Raw genomic sequence first — 20815 nt, forward strand, 5'->3', positions numbered from 1 at the left:
AACTAGCGATTTCCTTATACGACGCGCACCTAATGGCTAATATTATATTTTGCTCGCATGATGTGCGCGTTTGTTATAATTCCGTCGAATATTCGCATTTCGAAATCAACATTAATTATTATTATTATTACCGAAACGACATAGTGTCGTGACTCGGGGCTACATGATATACATTTGGGAACAACAATATAATATTATAATAATAATATGATTATGATATTATATCGACACACGCGCGTGCATATAAAGCCTCATAGAGTCGGGTTTTCGCTCCGGAGGAAAAATAGACGTGAAAGATCGGAAAAGGACAATACGCGATCGTTAACACTATGTATTATCATGGCGAGCGGTACAACGCGGGACGGTACACAATAATAATATATATTATATTACCCATCGAATATTCTCGTCGGCGGCGGCGACGGCTGAGACGGTTATAATTAATAATAATAATAATGTACGTAGACGGATCACGGATCTTATGATCTATCGACGACAAAGTGCACCGTAAATCGATAAATTATAAAATAAAATAATATTTAAAATTACGTGCAATATAACTGTGAATCGTTGTTTACCTGCAGGCGGTCGTAGTGCCGGTCCGCTGTGACGTCAATAATATCGTTGTGGTCGTTATCGCTTCGTCTTGACGGGCCTCTGATGGTGCGCCACGTTGTTGCTCTGCTTCTGGTGGTGCACCACCTGGTCGGCGCGGTCCAGCTCGTCGCCCGACAGCTCCAGGTCCTGCATCATCTGCATGATCTCCCGTTCCTTCTTGATGTCCACCTTGTTCGGTACCCCGTCCACGCCGTTCGGCACGATTGGCGGCGCGGCGAACTTTAGGTTGGCCAGCGACCCGTACGACCGGGACCGGTGCTCCTGCCGGATCGAGTACGAGAACGCTCGCTCGTTGAGGTGTCCCTTCCGCCGGTATATTCCGGTGCTGTACACCGAGTCCTCCGTGTCGTCAGTCATTTCGTCGTGTCCCGCCGACATCATACCGTTGCCGTTGACCCTGTGCCCGTTGACGGCCAACTGTGGCGGTCCAGCGGGCGGTGGTGGCGGTTGATGCTGCAGCTGTTGCTGCTGATGCATCATCATCATTCCGCCTCCACCAGCGCCGCCGTTGACCATCAACTGCGGCACCATCAGCGGTGGCATCATCCCATTTACCGAGTCCTTGGATTTCTTGTCCTTTTTTCCCTTCTTCGTCTTGAGTGCCGGCCCGTTATTGTTTAAGTTGTTGTTGTTCATGTGATTGACGCTGTTGGCGTACTGCTGCATCAGGTACGCCTCGTGCGGGAAGTGCTCTGGTTGATAGGACGCGACTGGACTCAACGGCCGGGCGGAAGGCATGTATATCGGTTCTTCCATGGCCATTGGTACTGGCACGGGCACCCCATTCTTGGGCTTTTTACCGGTGTGCATGTACATGGGCACCGGCATGTAGTTTGCTGGGATCATGCCAGGTCTGGGTACTGGCATCATGCCTGGCTTCATCTTGTGCATCTTCTTGGGGTGCGGCAGTGTGGTGGGCACCATCATAATGGGCGGCGGAGGTGGCGGCTGCATCATTCCTGGATGGTGGTGATGTGGGTGATGTGGCGGATGTGGGTGATAGCCGTTGACGGGTCTGAGCATGGTGCCACCCCCTCCGTTGGAGTATATGTGGTTGGGCGGCGGTGGCGGCGGCGGAGGCTGCTGATACTGCATGAACCCTCTAGGCGGTCCCCGGCTCGCCATGGTGCCGTTGAGCGATACCGAACTCCGGCCGCCGTGCACAGATCTCATGAGCGAACCGTTCATTGATGGCGCGTACAGGTCTTCGCGACTTCCACCAGTCGGCGTTCTCTTGCGACGCGGCCTCTCCTTTGCTTTCTTTGTCGCTGACTTATTACTGTCATCCCTGATCGGAGGCGGAGGCGGCGGTGGTGGTGGCGCGCCCCCAACCAGTTGCCTGGGTCTGGTGGATCGCGAGCTGCGCATCGTGTTTCCGGCACCGTACAGGTCTTCTTTTTCCGATATGTCTTTGGTGCTACCCACCCACACTTTGTGATTCTCGTCACCGTTACACTCAGACAAGTCGTCGATGGAATTCGTGGATGCCTCCAGCATGGTGATACCGTTGGAGTGGGCGCTGTTGAGTGTCAGCGTGCTGCCGGCCGTCCCGCCGCCGTTGGTCATGCGCCGCCAGCCCTCCACCTTCTCGATTGTATTGTTGCCCACCGACCTGTTGGTCCTCACCGTGCCGTATATGCTGTGGCCACCGGCACCGTTGGCAGTACCGTTCGTGCCGCCGCCGTCCGATTGTTTGGCGTACGACGAGTCAGCGTAAGCGTGGAAACAGCACCGGACCAGCGCGTTAGCGGCCATCTCGCGCTTGCATATGAATGTGTGGCACTCGAGTACCTTGATGCCGGAAGTCCGGCGCAGTATGGCTGCGAACAGTGGCGGGTGGTTGGGGTTCGGGGACCGGGCAAACGGTGAGTCCAGCGGTAAGAATCGTGGCTGCGACGACCCGTTAGACTTCTCGGGCACCAGGACGAACCGGACCGCTGCGCAGTAGTGCAGTGACTCGATCGGGAAGAACCGAGTGATCTTTTTGTGGTTCTCATCCACATTCTCCAACAACAGGCCGTTGCTCCAAACGCTCAGCCAAGAGTCGATGCCGCGGGCCCCCAGGGCCCCCTGTTCCGGGTACAGCTCTTTGAGCGGCTCCTGTATGCCCTGAAGCCCGTCCTTGGTGATGTGTGGCACAGCCGATCCCAGGTACAAGACCCGGCACCGACAGATGGGCGTTGAGTCGGACGGTCTCATCATCATCATCATGCTCATGGCGGCGGCCGACGGACCTCGCCCACTACCGTTCGACGATCGGCTACCTAATACTCTTTGCGAGACCGGTGGTACTATGCGTCGTGTCCACTGCTTCGTTTATATATATTTGCGTGTGCTCCCGCCGGTAAATATTTCACATTTGCCCTGTAACGCGTTTAGACGACGTTTGTCGGTGACCGTCTCTTACATCACGGGTCGCACGCGCACAGAGAAATCCCGTGTATACCAAAATTCGAAACGCGGCCGGTGTGGGACGGACGATATGGGGTTCGTGACTGCGATAATATGGGTATGCGACCCGGCGGCGGTGTGTTCGGCACACGTGAAACGCGACACAAAAACGCGACGAAACTACAAAACAACAGAAAACGAACTGCGCAGGACGAGACGCGATTGCGAACGGTGTGCCCCGTAGACTGATGGCGGAGCGGTAGTCGTCGGTCGCCGGCGACCTGTCGTGCGAGTTTACCGGGCGGCGGTCCCCCACCGACGTCGTCTCCGCCGCACCGCTCGTACCGTTTCACAGGTAGTGCTGCAGGTAATATTAATAATATACCGCGTTGTACCTGGTCTCCGTTTATATATAGAGAGAGAGAGAGGGAGACAGGTATATTATGTTATTCGACCGGGAAGACCGAACGAGTCGCGTTCTGTACCTACCCAACTCTGGCGGCGGCGGCAGGCGTATACCAGAGGTACCGGTTCGCCTGCGCCGACGGTAATAATAATAATAATAATAATATATTATAAGTTTGTTTGTGTGTGTACAGGTTGTGTGTGGTATGTACCTATGTCCCCCCGACGTCCATCGTCGGCATCTGTGCGCGGTTTTTTACCCGCCGACCGCGGTTCGTCCGGAAAAAACGACATGCGCGCAGACGACGACGACGACGATGATCTGACCATGTTTTCTTTTTTCGATTATGACCTACGAAATCGTTCGTTTGTTTTTTTTTCTCCCAAGCGATACAGTATTATGAATACATTATTTAATGTTGTTATTATATCGTCTGTATCTTAAAAGATAAATTCATTGGTCGAGGGGCCAAGAGGGCGAACTGCGCCGCCGCACGGTTTGTCTTGAGAAATAAGTATAAATGTACAGTATAATAATACGTACTAAGTTATGGACTTTTATGTTTTATTTCCGTTGCTATAAAGTAAAGAATGTGTGCTTATAATATTATGATAGTTACACGACACTGCAAATTTAAGTGGTTGGATTACTTATATAGGTATTATTGGTGGAGCGTTTATGTAGTAGAAGGTGCAATAGCCTCGAGCATCACATTTTGGAAGCAGCAAATTGTAATACTTAATTATTAAATAACAAATTATACATTATTATTTTATAATGCTGCAGATATGTTTTTAATTTTTAACATTTAAATCAAGAGGTAGCAGAGGTCAGTGATGGCGTGATGCTGTATAATAATAACAATTTAACATCTATATATAGCTATACGAGGGCAGTAAATAAATATGTGTCCCTTGGGCAATACAATTTATCTAAACTGTATATTACTTTATATTATAATATTTATAGTAATATTAGTGTATAGTACTAACAGTCTATTAGATTATAATACACATTTTATAAATTAAAAAATCTAAAAGAACAGTAATAGAATCCATAAAAAAAAAAATTAAAAAAATTAATTGGCGAACAATAAAAATCTCCGAAAATAAAAACAATCTGGTAACTTTGAATTTAAACATAATTTACTAGATAAACTGTTGAAATTGTTACAAAAATTATAAAATAATATCGATGCTGCAAACTTTAAAGCCGAGACGTTTTTACATAAAAAGAATTCGAAAATGTAAATTTGTTCTCGTATTTGTATGCTGCCGATACCTAGCATTTCCATACATATTTTACCTTATTTTTAATTTTGAGGTGGAAGGTGAAATTGTTTTTTTTTTCTTTTTATAATTGTATAGTATTTAAAATGTTAGTAGGTACCTACCTAAATTGTTTTTGTTTTCTAAAAGGAGAAAATGTATCATTCGCGAATGAAGGTCAAATAAATGAAAAAGGCTTTGTATAAGTTTATATTCTATATTATATTATAACTTACTTATACGACTATAAGAGTATTAGAAATTCGTCTTGATCACATTCCTAAATTGGTAATCTTGTCCGTCAACTGTGTAATTTTCTTTTCAAAACCACTTATTTACTATTGAAGACAAAAATTATAGGTACTTTTTAAACATCTATTTTGATTTTTGTTTCATTAATTTTGGTAATTTTATTAACGCTTAATACGCCGGTCGCATGATTACCGTAGAACGTAATACATTATTATTCATAACTATTCATCATCATCCAGTGAAGTATTTCTATCAAATCTATCTGTGCCAACTATAATAACAATATTCAACTATTGATTGTATAAATACTATTAACTCTATTACTCTTATTGCATTGATTTGTCTGCCTGTCTGCAGTAGGTAATTACATGTAATCAATAAAATAGTAAGTACCTATACTTGTTTAGTTCTCATCTTGTTTAGCTCATAGTAGCTCACATCACAAATATGAAATAATTATTGTTGGACGGGCATATCAATTGCACCGAAATTACATTTTTACCTGAAAATTGCGTCTTTGCATCAAAATCTACGGTCATTTGATTTAGAATTGTACCAAAAACGAATATCTATTTTGTCGAAATCCGATTTTCCTTAAAAATTCCCGTATTTTTTAATTTTTTTTTTTTTCCTGCACTTCCGAAAACTATTAGGAATTTTTCGATTCTGAGCGAAGCGATGAATGTATTGATTTTACAATGATGTGTGTTTTTTATTTTTTTTTTAGTCTGTTATCACCTTATAGGACAGTAAAAGTGCTTAGATTTTCTTCAACAGTATCTTTTCTAAAAGGAAAGTGAATCTAGTTGGTTCTTTGGGTGGTCAAAAGTAAAAAATTTCCAATTGTTTTCAAAAACGCCGTGAAAAACAAAAGAAAAATTAAGGAAAAACGGGAAATTTTACGCAAAATTTGTTTTTGGGAAAATTGATTTTGGTTTTTGGTGCAACTCTTAAACAAATGACCGTAGCTTTGACTAAATGTTTATATTAGCATTTTCTATACACCATAACATATTTCAAATATTTAGATTTATTTTGAGCTGTTTACAGACATTTTCAGTTTCCATTTTTTTTAGTTTTTTTTCTATAAATATCAATAAAATGTTATTTGTTGGTTGAAAAAGCTTGAAAATTTAATAGAAGTCTCCTAATATATTGTTTCAAAGGCAGATGAAAAAAAAAATGAAAAATGAAATTTTTTTTATAAGCATTTACTTTAAAGTTTAAATATTGACAAAATACGTAAAAATTACTTTGAGTTAGAAATTCATAAAAAATTATCTTTTTAAAGCTAAGATTTAAAAATTTAATACAAGATTGCTCATAAATATTTCTACATTTATCAAAAAAAAAAAATGTCTACAAGAAAGTCAAATTAAATTTTTATGAGCGTTTGAAATTCATATTTTTACAACATTTGATATTCAATCGATTTCTCATATAATGATTTTCTTATTTTATTGTAATTAAAAAACGAATAACTGTAGATAACTTCAATAACTTAAAAATTGCACTGAATGTTTATATTAGGATTTTCTATACACCATACAATATTGAAAATAATTTGACTCTTTTTGAGCTGTTTACGGACATTGTCAATTTTCAATTTTCTTAGTTTTTTTTCTATAAATATCAATAAAATTATTTGTTTGGTAAAAAGGCGTGAAAATTTAATGCAAGGCTCCTTATATATTGTTACAATATCACTTGAAAAATATTAAAAATACATATGCATAATTTTTTTTTAAACCATTTAAAGTTCAAATTTCGACAAAATTTATCAAATTTAAAATTTAATAATAAATTATTTTGTAGTTAAAAATGTATTATACTTATTTATACTCTTATTATCTATAACAGTGGGACGCGGTTTTTTGTCAGATTTGATAAGAACATGCCGTCGCGCAATACTCTATGGTTGAAGTGGGTGACTGTTATGGATAGTGTTACATTTGAATTCAATGATATAATATCATTGTATACGAAAAACGATTCCAAGTGGAGACGATTTGACAGCCTAAGATATTGTATACTATACTTATATTGATATTATTAAATATTATTAATACCGTGGCCGGTTAAGTTGAGTTATTATTATTTGTTTATTATCATATTTGTATATAATAATACATTTTAGACGTTTCAATTACCCACGAATAATATTTTTAAAATAGGTATATAAATTACAAGTTACAATGAATTATGAACGATATTTCAAAAATTAATTGCCGAAAATCTTAGTTTTTAACTGAAAACGACAGAGAAGTCTGAATTTGGCGGTCAGTCTTATTTTTAAATTATATTATAGCTAATTGAACTTTTTGGTATTTTCATATAATATATCCGGTGTAGTCACTCACACACTGCGTTTGCTCGAACAATTAAAATCAAAAACATCCCTCGACTTGTTATATAAATCCACCATGGGTGGGTGTCAGAATTATTTTTGCATCATCAATTTTAAAACGTTGATTTACCTAGATTAAAAAAAAAATTAATTTGTTATACTTAAGCTCCGTAAACTTTAAGCGTTGTACGGGTGCGTAAAACACCGAAAATCGTGAACTTCGTAAGGCTGTACCATAAATACCAATGGCTTCCCGGTAGTAGAGTTTTGGACATGTACCTACATAGGTAACTTATAATAATTCATATTGTAAATTAATTAGGTGCCAAAAAAATATAACTTCTCAAACACTGTGTCTATTGAGAATGTATTAGAATGTCTATAAACTTACGGACCAGTTTGTATAGTTAAATTTGGCATGCGAATTATAATTGAAATAGAAAACCAGAATAGGTGCATTGCAGATGACAAAGATTTCTGTAAAAGAACATACGATTTATCAATATACCGTATAGGAACTGATAATACTGATAGTACTAGATAATACTATAATATATAAGTTCTATGGATTTATCATAATAAACAATATATTTTATAATATCTATGGCAATCGTCAATTGTCGAAATTCGTCGGCGACGGTTAACAATTCTAATAATTTCAGCAAACACTATTGTATTATAAATATAATATATTGTATATTTTGATTTCAGTGAACAAAAAAATAATAAGCCACTAATATAAACGGACAGTTCGTTAAACCGTACATATTATAATGTTAAAACTTACATTAAAAATACAAACTCGCAAATTTCATTATGATCAGGTTATTTTCATAAAGTATTTCGATACTTTCAAGTTTCAGTTCATCGGAGTGAGATGATTAGATGGAGATGGATGAAGATAGCTGTTTCTTCGGCGATGGCGGCACTCTAGCTACGTTTCACCGGAAGAGTAGATGTTTACGAGTAAGTTTGTTTTCATATTATTACCTACTATTTCACATTTACTTTTTAGACTTAAATTAGGCGTAAAATAGGAATTATTCTTGTTTTTTTAAATAATTTTTTCGAAAAATATATGTAACATGTATAGCTCATACAATTATAAATTTATAGTTAATAGAAATGCGGATGTTTATACTTCATAGATATTTTTTTATTAAAATCGTGTAAATAATTTGAATAAACAATCAGGTACTTACTCATCACTAGTATCAATTTTATTATATTACGTGTAAAATTACCGACACAAGGTGCAGACTGAATTAAAAAAATTAAAAACATAAAACAATGTTGTAGTAGAAGTAGGAAACTGTAGTTTTTATAATCCATATAATGTAACTATTAAATTGAATCATTGAATTATTATTCAGAGATAACTTTGGGATAAATGCCAAACGTATAAATGTAAATTAAATTAAAAATAATTAAAAAACATTTTGTGAAAGGAACAAGATTACTGCTAATATTTAAGTCTTAATTATTATTAACAAATAAATACAAATAATAGATATTTTAATAGCTTTTTACTATTAACATTCAGTGTAAATATAGTTTCTGATCGACTTACCTATATGTAATAAACCTAAATGTAATAAAATAATTATTCATATCAAATAATCCTAACAATTTAATGCAAGGATTCTCATAAATTGATCTTACAACAGCCTTAAAACACCAAAAGTACATTTGTACATCATTTACAAAATGTTAGTTCCCTATTATGGTGTAGGTAATAATACAAACAATAAATTGCTATTCGAAAAAACAATTTCGTATACCTATTATTATTTACTAAATACCTACAACTAAACTAAACTAAAAATAAACATATGATTACATATACTGAGTGCCTATAAAATAATATTATATATGAAAATTGAATCTTTATTACGATACTTATCGTTTACACAGACCACCAAGAAAAAATATTTAAAAATATTAAAAAATAAAGAACACGTCATCATTAATACAGTCATCGATCCGCTCAGAATCTAGAATTATGGACTTGGAGTTTTAGAAATCTAGTTGATATTATAGTATTTGATGAATTTACTGTACCTCTAAAATCCAGTAATCACATTTTTATTTAATAATTCATAAAATACAATATGCTCTTAAAAAAATATTCTTGTGCTTCTGATATCTATTCACCAACTCAATCAATAATTAAATTGATAAACGAAAATAATAATTTAAATAATACCTATATCATATTATTATAATTCAAATTCAAAATTATAAACTATTTTGGTTTATTGTCATATCAAATTTCAATGAACAAATTGGTCCTTAACACAGAACTCTTTGATACAAAAAGTTTCATTATATTATATCCGTGGATTCACCATATTGATGTACCTAGTATAATATCTATCATTTATTTATTTATCTATGGCAAATCTCAGAGTCGTTGCAGAAGACACATTCGACTAAAAATTCTAAAATTTCAATAAGCAAAGAAGATTTTTTAAGTTCTGTATTCTGGAGCGTTTCCTCATCGGCGTCGCAGTTCACACACGTCACGGATACCGCCGTAAGAGTCTATAATTCAAGCAAGTTTGTTTTTATATTCTTTTGGGGCTTAAATTTACTTTTAAGACTTAAAATAAATATTTAATGTCACGAAAAATATGCTATCCAAGTGTTGTAGGCGCATATTTTAGTTGCGAACTAGAAATGTATAAAATACGTGAGATATAAACGTCGTCGTCGTTTTTCCAATCCCTGTTCGTAGAATAATTATAATTAATAGGTGCATACCTTTATAGGGTACTCAATATATATAAATATATATATATGTTTTGGTTTAATTTATAGAAATATATGTTATAACTTATAACTGATAATAGTCATAAGATACAATTTTAATTAATAACTGGTATTTTTTTTCCCAAATACAACGTTATAAGTTGTAGGTAGCTATTAATTTAGTGTCACATACTTAACTTCTATTGTTCACCTAATATCTATACTATATATCATAGGGATTAGGGCCGTATAACCATGCACACATAAAAGTAATATTCACGGAATGGTCAACTGCCTAACCTGACGTGTGCGCACTTATGAATAACATACCTACTCATATACTCGTATAGGTATATAAATAGTGTAATACTACATACACGAATGTGTTACCTATTATGTCCCTAAAAGTTCAACAGTTATTATTATATTTATTTATTTTTTACATATAGGTAGGTACATTACAAGACTAATTAAAATCACATTTATTTTTATTTTTTCGAACACAATGTTTCAAAAATTATTAATTAATATATAATTTATTGGTATAGTATTAAACTAATTAATGAAATAAAACAAACACACCTACTATAATTATTAGTAATAATAATATATCTATGTATAAATTATTAAAATACAAAACGAACAAACGAAAAACGATTCTGAGCAAAGACATCGTTAACTAATAAATAATATTGAGATTAAAGTAATTTATTTTACTATTAGACATTAGCACCTACAGTAGTAGGTTAAAGTCATTTTTGCCCAAATAATAACATTTGAAAGTGTCATCGTGTCTATAAATTATAATAATATACTCTAAAAGTTTCATAAATCCGCGAATACTTACTATTTTTAAATTACAACAAAATAACTAAAATCGTTATTTTTGGTTTTAATATGTAATTTCGTCCAAATTTTAACTTATAATATCTGTAAAAAGTAACTGTGTTTATAATAGATTATTTAGATTTTATATGGGTTGAAGTCAATATTATAAAAACTTATTAAAAAAAAATTAAATACAATTAAATAAAGGTAATTTTTTTAAATTATATTTTGTATTTTTTTACGTACCCATTATGCTCGATACTATAACTTCGGTCTTCAGTTATAGAAAACAACACTTGCCAATATGGAATTACTGTCAAAGTTTTTTATTTTAAAATATTAAATAGCATCTGATTGACTGATGTGCTATAATGAAACTCAAAATATAACGAATACACTACCTATACACCTATCTAAATTATATTTTATATTCGTTTAAATTGGACTTTTAATTTTTCTGGACATTTTATTAAGCTACGAATTTATTTAGTTATTTTGTTATTTAGGTAATACATATTAATTAATAGGTATTTCTTAAATTTTTTTATTATTTTATTCGAAACATTATTTTTAAATATTGGGATCAATAAAACTATTTTTATTCAATTACTATTTTATATCAATTAGAATTTGTTAATAAACCAAGTAATAAATGATTGATTATCAAGTAAAAAAAACCGTTATCTATATTATAAATTTGAATTCAATTTACAGCATTTGCGTCTCGTAGAAACAAATAAATGTTTTTTTGAAGATAATGTAAAAATATCCATCATCCATCGGTTAGGACCATATATGTATTTTTTATGATTAGGACGGTGAGGTTATAATTATAAATAATCTATGGCATATGACAATCGTCTGAGACGAACAGCGATTCCAATACGTACTCACATATTTCGTTCCATTCTGGTTATTAAACTAGGTGCCTACTTTTATAAATGTCATTAATCTCAATACTTCCAGACTGAACTTTTGGATCGGAGATACGAAGACGCGCGCTGCATTTTCCTTGGCGGAGATGCACAGCTCTGACACTAGACAATATTATACACTCGAAGGGAACGCGTTTCGCCGGAAGAATAAATAATTACGTAAGTCTTGTCTTTCTATTCTGTTGAGGCGGTAGACCTAATGTAAATATTTATTGTCAGACAAACTTATATAACCGCTAGACGTAGAGTAATTTTTAAAATCCAGTTTTTATAGGTGTGCGAAAATTATGAAAAATACCTTAAATTATAATACTTTGCCTACAACTGTTAATTTATTGTTATAGTAGAATAATTTTTAAAATTTGAAATCAATGATTAGGCAATACTTTTATAAGTAGGAAGGTAGGTTTTTATACCTACCTAATAAAATAAGAAAATACATAATGATTAATGTTATTTAATATGATTTGTAAGTACATAGCAGATCATACCTAGAGAACACCTCAAACGTACGTTTTTTTTGGGGGGGGGGGGTTTACGGGATATACCCAAGGGAAATTTTCTTCAAATTTTCACATTTCACTATTTGTTATTGTGATATTATTTGTGCCTAAGTTAAGTTTCTGTTTTAGAATCGATCGATAGGTTACCTAGGTACATCACATTCTTTAATTTTGATTCTGGTAGTCGAGTATTGGACAAGTACCTACGTCATTTATAATTCGTATCGTAATTTAATTACTAAAAAAATAAATTTTCCCCAACAGTGTCACCGGCAGGAGAATACATTATAGAATGTCTATAAACGTGTGGTCTAGTATATGGTTAAAATTGGCATGCGACCAACAACTGGGGGCTTGTTCTGGACAATTTAAATGATCTAATAAGGTTCATCTCATTATTTGAATTAAATTAATTTTTAAGCGATTGTTGTGTTAATCAATTTTTTAATTTATTTCATTCAACACACTCGTCTAAGTTTTTTAGTACCTCTAGATTTCTCACAAAGTTCATATCGATCATTTCACAGCTTTCATATTCAAAACCAAAAAAATATGTATTTTTATCTTATTTCAATCTTTTTCATCGAACACCAGAATATATTAAGAATCATAAATATACTAGTATTGTATACTAGATAAGTTTCAATTAGCGAGATGTAGAGAGAGATGGAGATGGAGCGAGTTGTAGACGGATGAAGATAGCTGTTTCTTCGACGACAGCGTGTGCTGCAGTACAGCTAGGTTTCACTGGAAGAGTCGATGTTTATGCGTAAATTTGTTTTTATATTATTTTGGTCTTACATTTACTTTTTAGACTTGAATTAAATATTTATTGTCGCGGAAAATCTGTTAACTAAGTAACGTAGAAGCAAATACGTTTACTACTGCCTACCAAAGGCGTAATGTATAATAATAATAAATTATAAGCCAGTCCGAACAATCCAAACGCTGTCTTACTCGTAGTCGAGTTCTAGTTGATAACTGACTTGTGAATAAATGTAGTTTTTGTTAGGTATAAAAATAAAACTAATCAATCCTTGAATACAACATTTAAAAATACAAACTCTGTGTAATAAAAATTAATATTAGGTATTGATTGGTAGGTTTATATAATATCTGTAGACTGCAATGAGACTGTAGACTGTAGACTGTAACGCATAGGTCATTAGAATATTGAAGAACATTTTACTGCATAAGATGCGTGTTATTTCAGAAATGGTATTCGTCAGTGAACATTTTCAAACTGGGAATAATAAATCATAAGCAGATTGAAATGTGTGAACGTTTCAGTGTTTCGAAGACTAAGTTTCGTAGCAGATTTTGATTCCGTCACGGGGTATGTATTTTCTTATTTCTCAGTAGGTTTTTTTTGTATATATAATTTTTTTTTTTAGTATTGTAACTCTAGTTGAATATTTTGTATTGACTTGAAAATTGATAACTTGGTGCCCTATGAATAATCATTCTTTAATGAACTAAATATTTTGAATAGTTTTTTCTGTTTAAGATTCTGGGCATTTTAGTTTGTACTTTGTAATGTGTATTCCTACAGTTAAATTTATTCAAAATTTTTTGTTGGTTTCCTAAAATGCATTTGCCTGCGGGCGCCAACACCCTCCTTAAATTTTTTTTTTATAATTTTACCTCTAGCCAAATTTTTTAAACTTTGACAATCGGGTACCCTTGAATAATCCTTATCTTTAATGAACTAAATATTTTAAATGGTTTTTTCTGTTTAAGATTCTGGGCATTTTAGTTTGTACTTTGTAATGTGTATTCCTACACTTAAATGTATTCAAAATTTTTTTTTGGTTTCCTAAAATGCATTTGCCTGCGGGCGCCAACACTCTCCTTCAATTTTTTTTTTAGTTATGTAACTCTAGTTGAATATTTTGTATTGATTTGAAAATTGATAACTTGGTGCCCTATGAATGATCATTCTTTAATGAACTAAATAGTTTGAATAGTTTTTCTGTTTAAGATTCTGGGCATTTTCGTTTGTACTTTGTAATGTGTATTCCTACAGTTAAATTTATTCAAAATTTTTTTTTGGTTTCCTAAAATGCATTTGCCTGCGGGAGCCAACACCCTCTTCAATTTTTTTTTTATGATTTAACCTCTTGCCAAACTTTTTAAACATTGACTATCGGGTACCCTTGAATAATCCGTTGATGAACTTTTTTATTATAACTAATTGATCAGGGGATGTATTGCCCGAAAATGTTCAATATTTGTATTGTAACTATACTGGTATAACACTATTCGGGCTATCAATAAAGTCGTGTTCAAAATTAGAAAATTGGTGAGGTATGATATTTTTTTAAGCAATTCTTTCGAGTAGGGAATTCGCTCAATGATATTTAAATATTTTCACCGATTATCAAGTACGATGACTTGTAGGTAACTAGAGACTGAGTGAATAGGAATTAGGACGTGTGTGATATGGCGAAGATAAGGAAATGGGTCAACAGGATTTCAGAATGTTTGGTGTATGAAAGGGAAAGATGAAAAAGAAATGTAAGGTTAGGGTAGGTAAGTGGAGTGAGAGTAGCAGATATGAGAATAATAAGTAAGGTGTTAACATACAAAAGAGGATAGAAAAAGAAATTAATTAATTAAGGGTAGTGTAGGGTAGTGTACATATTGTAGTGAAAACAAGAGAGAATAGGTTTAGGTGGTTCGGTCACTGTATGATAAGAGATAGTGAGAGTGGCTATAGAAGTTAATTTAGGGGAGAAATGTTGGACGAGAAGACTGAATAAGAGATGGATAGACAGAATACCGATCATATGGAGGTGTGGAATGAGAGTGGCTCAACCTGTATATAGCTGTGAGAGACGGGGGAAGAAAAAGTGTAAAGGTAGAATAGTTATGTTAACAATGCCTAATACGTAGGAAAAGATCTTGAATTGCAAAGGCCCTATTGACTCTTTGGCTTCAACTAACTATAGGTTTACCTAACTAACCTTCTTATGACTCATTAGGACACTTTGAATAAAAAGATCCTGAGTTGCAGGTTGCCGAACTTAAGTGTTTGATTATCAAGTTGATTCTTTGATTGTTGACACCTTAATCCATGCTATGGATGAAGCCCTTGAGGCTCCTTTATATTGATAGTCATAAGCGATACTCGATATAAGTATACTTTATTTGGCCTCAATTTATTGTTCCTCTCGAAGACCGCTGATAAGACCATTATGTCCTATCCAATATCTTAATTAACTATGATGGAGCCATACCCAGCTCACTCGTGTAAACTTGTTGCCGGTTGGGATGTCAGCGCACTATTTGTTTTCCATCTTTGACCCACGCGTAGCATACCAAATGTACGATTAAGAAAACACTAAAATGATTGGGTCAGAGAGAGAAATAAATGGTGCGCTAAAAAAATGACATCCTCTTAGTGTTATCAAGTTGAAGAAGCAGTTGATTGTTGACAATTTGACATTTAACATTAACTGTGGTAGGTATTATGATTGGAAGTAAAAGTAATTAGCAGGGCTGTGAATTTAATGCAATGAAAAAGTGTTAAATATTTGCCTGCATGTATGCATTAAAAACAGGCAAATATATGCACTGAAATATTCAAAAATATGCACTTAAAATTCAAAAAAATACTGAATGAAAACGTTTTTATTAAAATTTTTTTAAATTAATAAATTATAATTCAAATTGGTTTACAAAAAAAATTCTTTATTTACACACTTGGTAGGTAACGGATGAACCGAAAATATAAAAACATTTTAAGAAAATAAGCATAAATACGAAAAAATCATGAAAACATGCAATTATATTAACTAACCCCAAAAAAACGCATATTGGTAACGGTGTTGTAATAAGAGGGATCTCCCAAAAAAAATACGTATTTCTGTTAAAATATTAGGAAAATGTATTAAGTACCGTAAAAGTGCTAAATTTGAGCTATTACTTAAAATATTATATTCATAACAAATTATCATAGAAGGTTAGGTACTGTTATTCCTCATACTTATTATAGTTTAATTTAACTACAACATTCTAGTAGAGTCTGATAAAATTTGGTTCCACGACTTTGATCATACAAACTTTAAATACTAAACTATGGGTCTGAAATTTAGTTTATATAGATCTAAATAATCCAAAACATACATTGCTTCAAAGTCTTGTATTGTAGTAGGTAGGTAACTATCAAAAAAAAAAACTAAAAAAAATCATACTTGAAATCTATGTATAATATACGTATATTGTAATAAATGTTCAAATGTTTACTATAGTACATTGTAAAAAATTAACTTAAGTTCAATATAATACATTATAACAGGTGTTCAAATAAACATTTCATACCAAAAATGTTGTTTTTTTTTTTTTTATTAATTAAACATAAGACTTTCCTAGCCTAAGGCTATCTAAATCTAGGGATATTGAAAATATACATAATTTTTAACATTATAACATGATAATTAAAATTTTTAAGTACTATGGATAATTACAATTGGTATAAAATATAGTATGACATATAAAATTAATGATATTTGTTAGCATGAGCAAAATGTATACAAATAGATAAAATAGCAACGTGTTTATATAAACTAAAGTAAATAAAAATAAGTAATTGTAGGTATGGTCTGATATACGATGAAAAGATAGATAAAAAGGGAAAAACCTGTACACTATGGACAGAAACATTCTCGACTGACAATCTCGGTAAGAAGATTAATTAGTGGAGTAATTAAAGAGTTAAAATTAGAAATAAATTCTGATAAAACATTTGTGATGGATTCCATGGAAGAGGTTACCGTTTTGGTCGCTGCAGCATAGGATTTCCTTTAAAGCTGCCGAGCATGATCTCCTGGGACATCGTTTGACGAAGACTTTGTAGGCGTTGGTACATTTGTATTTTTGCGTTTTTTTGTAACGGATTGATAAACACGGCATCCTTTGTAGTTGGCCGTGTGTACCTCAGAACAGAGCGCGCATTTGGCTGGACTAGCTCGGTCCTTTGTGCAGTTCACGGAGCGGTGGTCTCCACCGCATTTGACGCACCTCGATTCATGTTGACAGTAATTATCGGTATGGCCGTAGGCTTGACAATTATGGCACTGAGGCGGACCACGGCGGGACAGATGAGGTTTTTCGGTTATAACTTTGGTATCAAGTAGCGAAGTGATATTGAAATATCTTTGTTATTATTCTGACGATATAAATCAACAAAAAATAATGGGAGACCGCGTCTATTTTTATCTTGGACATTGATAACTTGTTTCACAGAATGTCCTTCTTCCGACAAGGCGACAGAAATTTCCGTGAAATTTCCGTACACAATGTGGAATGGTGGAGATTTCTTATTGCGACTCTGAATGAGCGATTAACGCGAGCTTGAAAAGTATGAAAACTGGAATCAGTATTATTGAGATGATTCAGAATAGTGTTGTAGTTGAGTACGCCTCTGGGATATATGATCAGGTATGATTTAGTAGACATTTGTGAAGGCGGAGAAATTTGAGATGTTGGAGATGTAAAACGGAGGAGGCGTGACGTCTTGTGTATCGAGCATAGGCTGCTCGATATTTTGTTTTGCAGGACCTGATTTTTCGTTGCAAACTGTCGCACTGTTGGTGGATGTATTAAATATGTTATCACTAGAATCATCAGAGTACAAGGCGGCATACCGATTAGGTGTAACGAATTTGTTTGACTTTTTATCAGCAACTTTTGGCGAAATTGACGAATTTGAAAAATTGCGTTTGTTAGACATTGATGTCTGGAGCGAGTCGCCACCGGTGTTGTGGACTTTGTCTACCATATTATCGAACTGCGAGTGCGATAACGGAGCTCATAGGCAACTACGTGCGTGCACGTTGAGCGTAATAGCCGGACTGAAAAAAAAAAAAATGTTGTTAATTCACACAGTCTCTCTTCAAATTATCTACAAAATATAAATGTTTAGTTAATTGGTAGACTTGATTAAGTATTTAATCATTTATCTAAAAGAGATGTGCCGGGTCGCCACATTACTATTTCGAGGGGCCATGGTGCAAGCGTCAATATATATTATATTAGAAATACAAACTTAATATTTCACTAACAGTAAATATTATAAACAAATATTACGAAATGTACTATACTCATATTATATTATGATTGTATTAGTTACAAACTCTTGAAATAAGTGTTATGTTTGAGGATTTAATTAATTTCCTAAAAGGAAATACCTCAAGGTTGCCTTAGTAAGTTGAGGGATAGTAAGTTGAGGGACCGTAGTTAAAGTGCCGTCTACCCCGGCTCAAGGGGTAGGCGACATAGGGCGGCAATTTCAAAATACTGATAATATTCTATTGTTAAGGGTGGCAAAATTTGATTTTGCCTAGTTCACTATTTTCGCTTGAGCCGGTCCTGCGTCCACCAATAAAATTGATAGAGACTCGTTGATCGCTTTTATGTGCTTCAAATTGTTTACACGAGTGGGCTGGGTATGGCTCCATCATAGATAATAAAGATATAACATAATGGTCTTGTAAGCGGTCTTCGAGGGGAACAATTGAGGCCAAATAATGTCGAGTATCGACTATCAATATAAAGGAGCCTCAATTGCCTTCCACGGGAAAGCGGCCACAAATGTATTTAACGTAGGCGTGGACTATACATACATAATTATCTATGGGCTTCATTCATAGCATGGATTAAGGTGTTGACAATCTAAGGATCAACTTGATAATCAAATACTTAAGTTCAGCAACTTGCAACTCAGGGTCTTTTTATTCAATGTTTCCTAATAAGTCATACGAAGGTTAGTTAGGTAAACCTATGGTTAGTTGAAGCTATGGTGATGATAGACGACTATCATCACTGGTCGTGAGCTTTGCCATGATCTATTCCTACTAACTATCAAGGTATTCGATATTGTAAACATAACATTGAAAGAAAATATTTAAATATTATTAATTTGGTTAGGTGAGGTAAGGTGAGGATAGGACAGGAAACTAGACGTCTTAAAGACTGTCAGCTAGAGTTGTACCAGTATAGTTATAGTTATAGTATAGTTATTAAAGTATAGTTATTAAAAAATTAAATACAGCCAACATTAATTAATGATTTTTTTACCACAACAAATATTATAAAATGTAGATAGATATTTGACTATGTTTTTATTTGCATTTAGACTTAATAGTTCGTAATTTAATATTGACTGTGGACCCAGCCAAATACAATATTATTTTAAATTTAACATTATTTTATGTCCTTAACGAAATATTTTGAATAGTTTTTTCTGTTTAAGATACTGGACATTTTAGTTTGAAGTTTGTAATGTGTATTCACACAATATAATTCATTTTAATTTGTTTTTGTTTTCTAAAATTCTTTTGCCTGCGGGCGCCAAACCCTCCTTCAATTTTTTTTTTTGTTATGTGACTAGTTAAATTTTTTGTTTAGACTTTTTAAAGTGTATTCCTACAATATTATTTTTTTTTTTGTTATGTAACTCTAGTTGAATTTTTTGTATAGACTTTGTAATGTGTATTCCTACAATAATATTTTTGTTTTAATTTTTTTTTGTTTTCTAAAATGCATTTGCCTGCGGGCGCCAACACCCTCTTTCAATTTTTTTTTTGTTTTGTAAGTAGTTGAATTTTTTGTATGGACTTTGTAATGTGTATTCCTACAATATTATTTTTTTTTTAATTTTTTTTTGTTATCTAAAATGCATTTACCTGCGGGCGCCAACACCCTCCTTCAATTTTTTTTTTGTTATGTAACTCTAGTGGAATTTTTTGTATAGACTTTGTAATGTGTATTCCTACAATATTATTTTTTTTTAAATTATTTTTTGTTTTCTAAAATGCATTTGCCTGCGGGCGCCAACACCCTCCTTCAATTTTTTTTTTTGTTATGCGACTAGGTGAATTTTTTGTGTGGACTTTGTAATGTGTATTCCTACAATAATATTTTTTTTTAAATTTTTTTTTTGTTTTCTAAAATGCATTTGCCTGCGGGTGCCAACACCCTCCTTCAATTTTTTTTTTAGTTATGCGACTAGTTGAATTTTTTGTATGGACCTTGTTATGTGTATTCCTACAATAATATTTTTGTTTTAATTTTTTTTTGTTTTCTAAAATGCATTTGCCTGCGGGCGCCAACACCCTCTTTCAATTTTTTTTTTTGTTATGTAACTCTAGTTGAATTTTTTGTTTGGACTTTGTAATGTGTATTCCTACAATAATATTTTTGTTTTAAATTTTTTTTGTTTTTTTAAATGCATTTGCCTGTGGGTGCCAACACCCTCCTTCAATTTTTTTTTTAGTTATGCGACTAGGTGAATTTTTTGTATGGACTTTGTAATGTGTATTCCTACAATAATATTTTTTTTTAAATTTTTTTTTGTTTTCTAAAATGCATTTGCCTGCGGGTGCCAACACCCTCCTTCAATTTTTTTTTTAGTTATGCGACTAGGTGAATTTTTTGTATGGACTTTGTAATGTGTATTCCTACAAAATTATTTTTTTTTAAATTTTTTTTTGTTTTCTAAAATGCATTTGCCT

General features: G+C 33.7%; 1 protein-coding gene across 1 annotated transcript in view; it reads right to left on the minus strand.

The window, feature by feature from the left end:
* The window catches only part of LOC132944211 (uncharacterized), a 46487-nt gene extending 43150 nt beyond the window's left edge, over positions 1 to 3337 (minus strand). Inside the window, exon 1 of the mRNA XM_061013443.1 lies at positions 579 to 3337. Coding sequence (XP_060869426.1) covers positions 634 to 2835 — 2202 coding nt within the window. The 5' untranslated portion in view covers positions 2836 to 3337 and the 3' untranslated portion in view covers positions 579 to 633. The remainder of the gene's footprint in view (positions 1 to 578) is intronic.
* Between the last annotated feature and the right edge of the window lie 17478 nt (positions 3338 to 20815).

This window comes from Metopolophium dirhodum, chromosome 5 (genome assembly GCF_019925205.1).
Source record: "Metopolophium dirhodum isolate CAU chromosome 5, ASM1992520v1, whole genome shotgun sequence".
NCBI classification, from domain to species: domain Eukaryota; kingdom Metazoa; phylum Arthropoda; class Insecta; order Hemiptera; family Aphididae; genus Metopolophium; species Metopolophium dirhodum.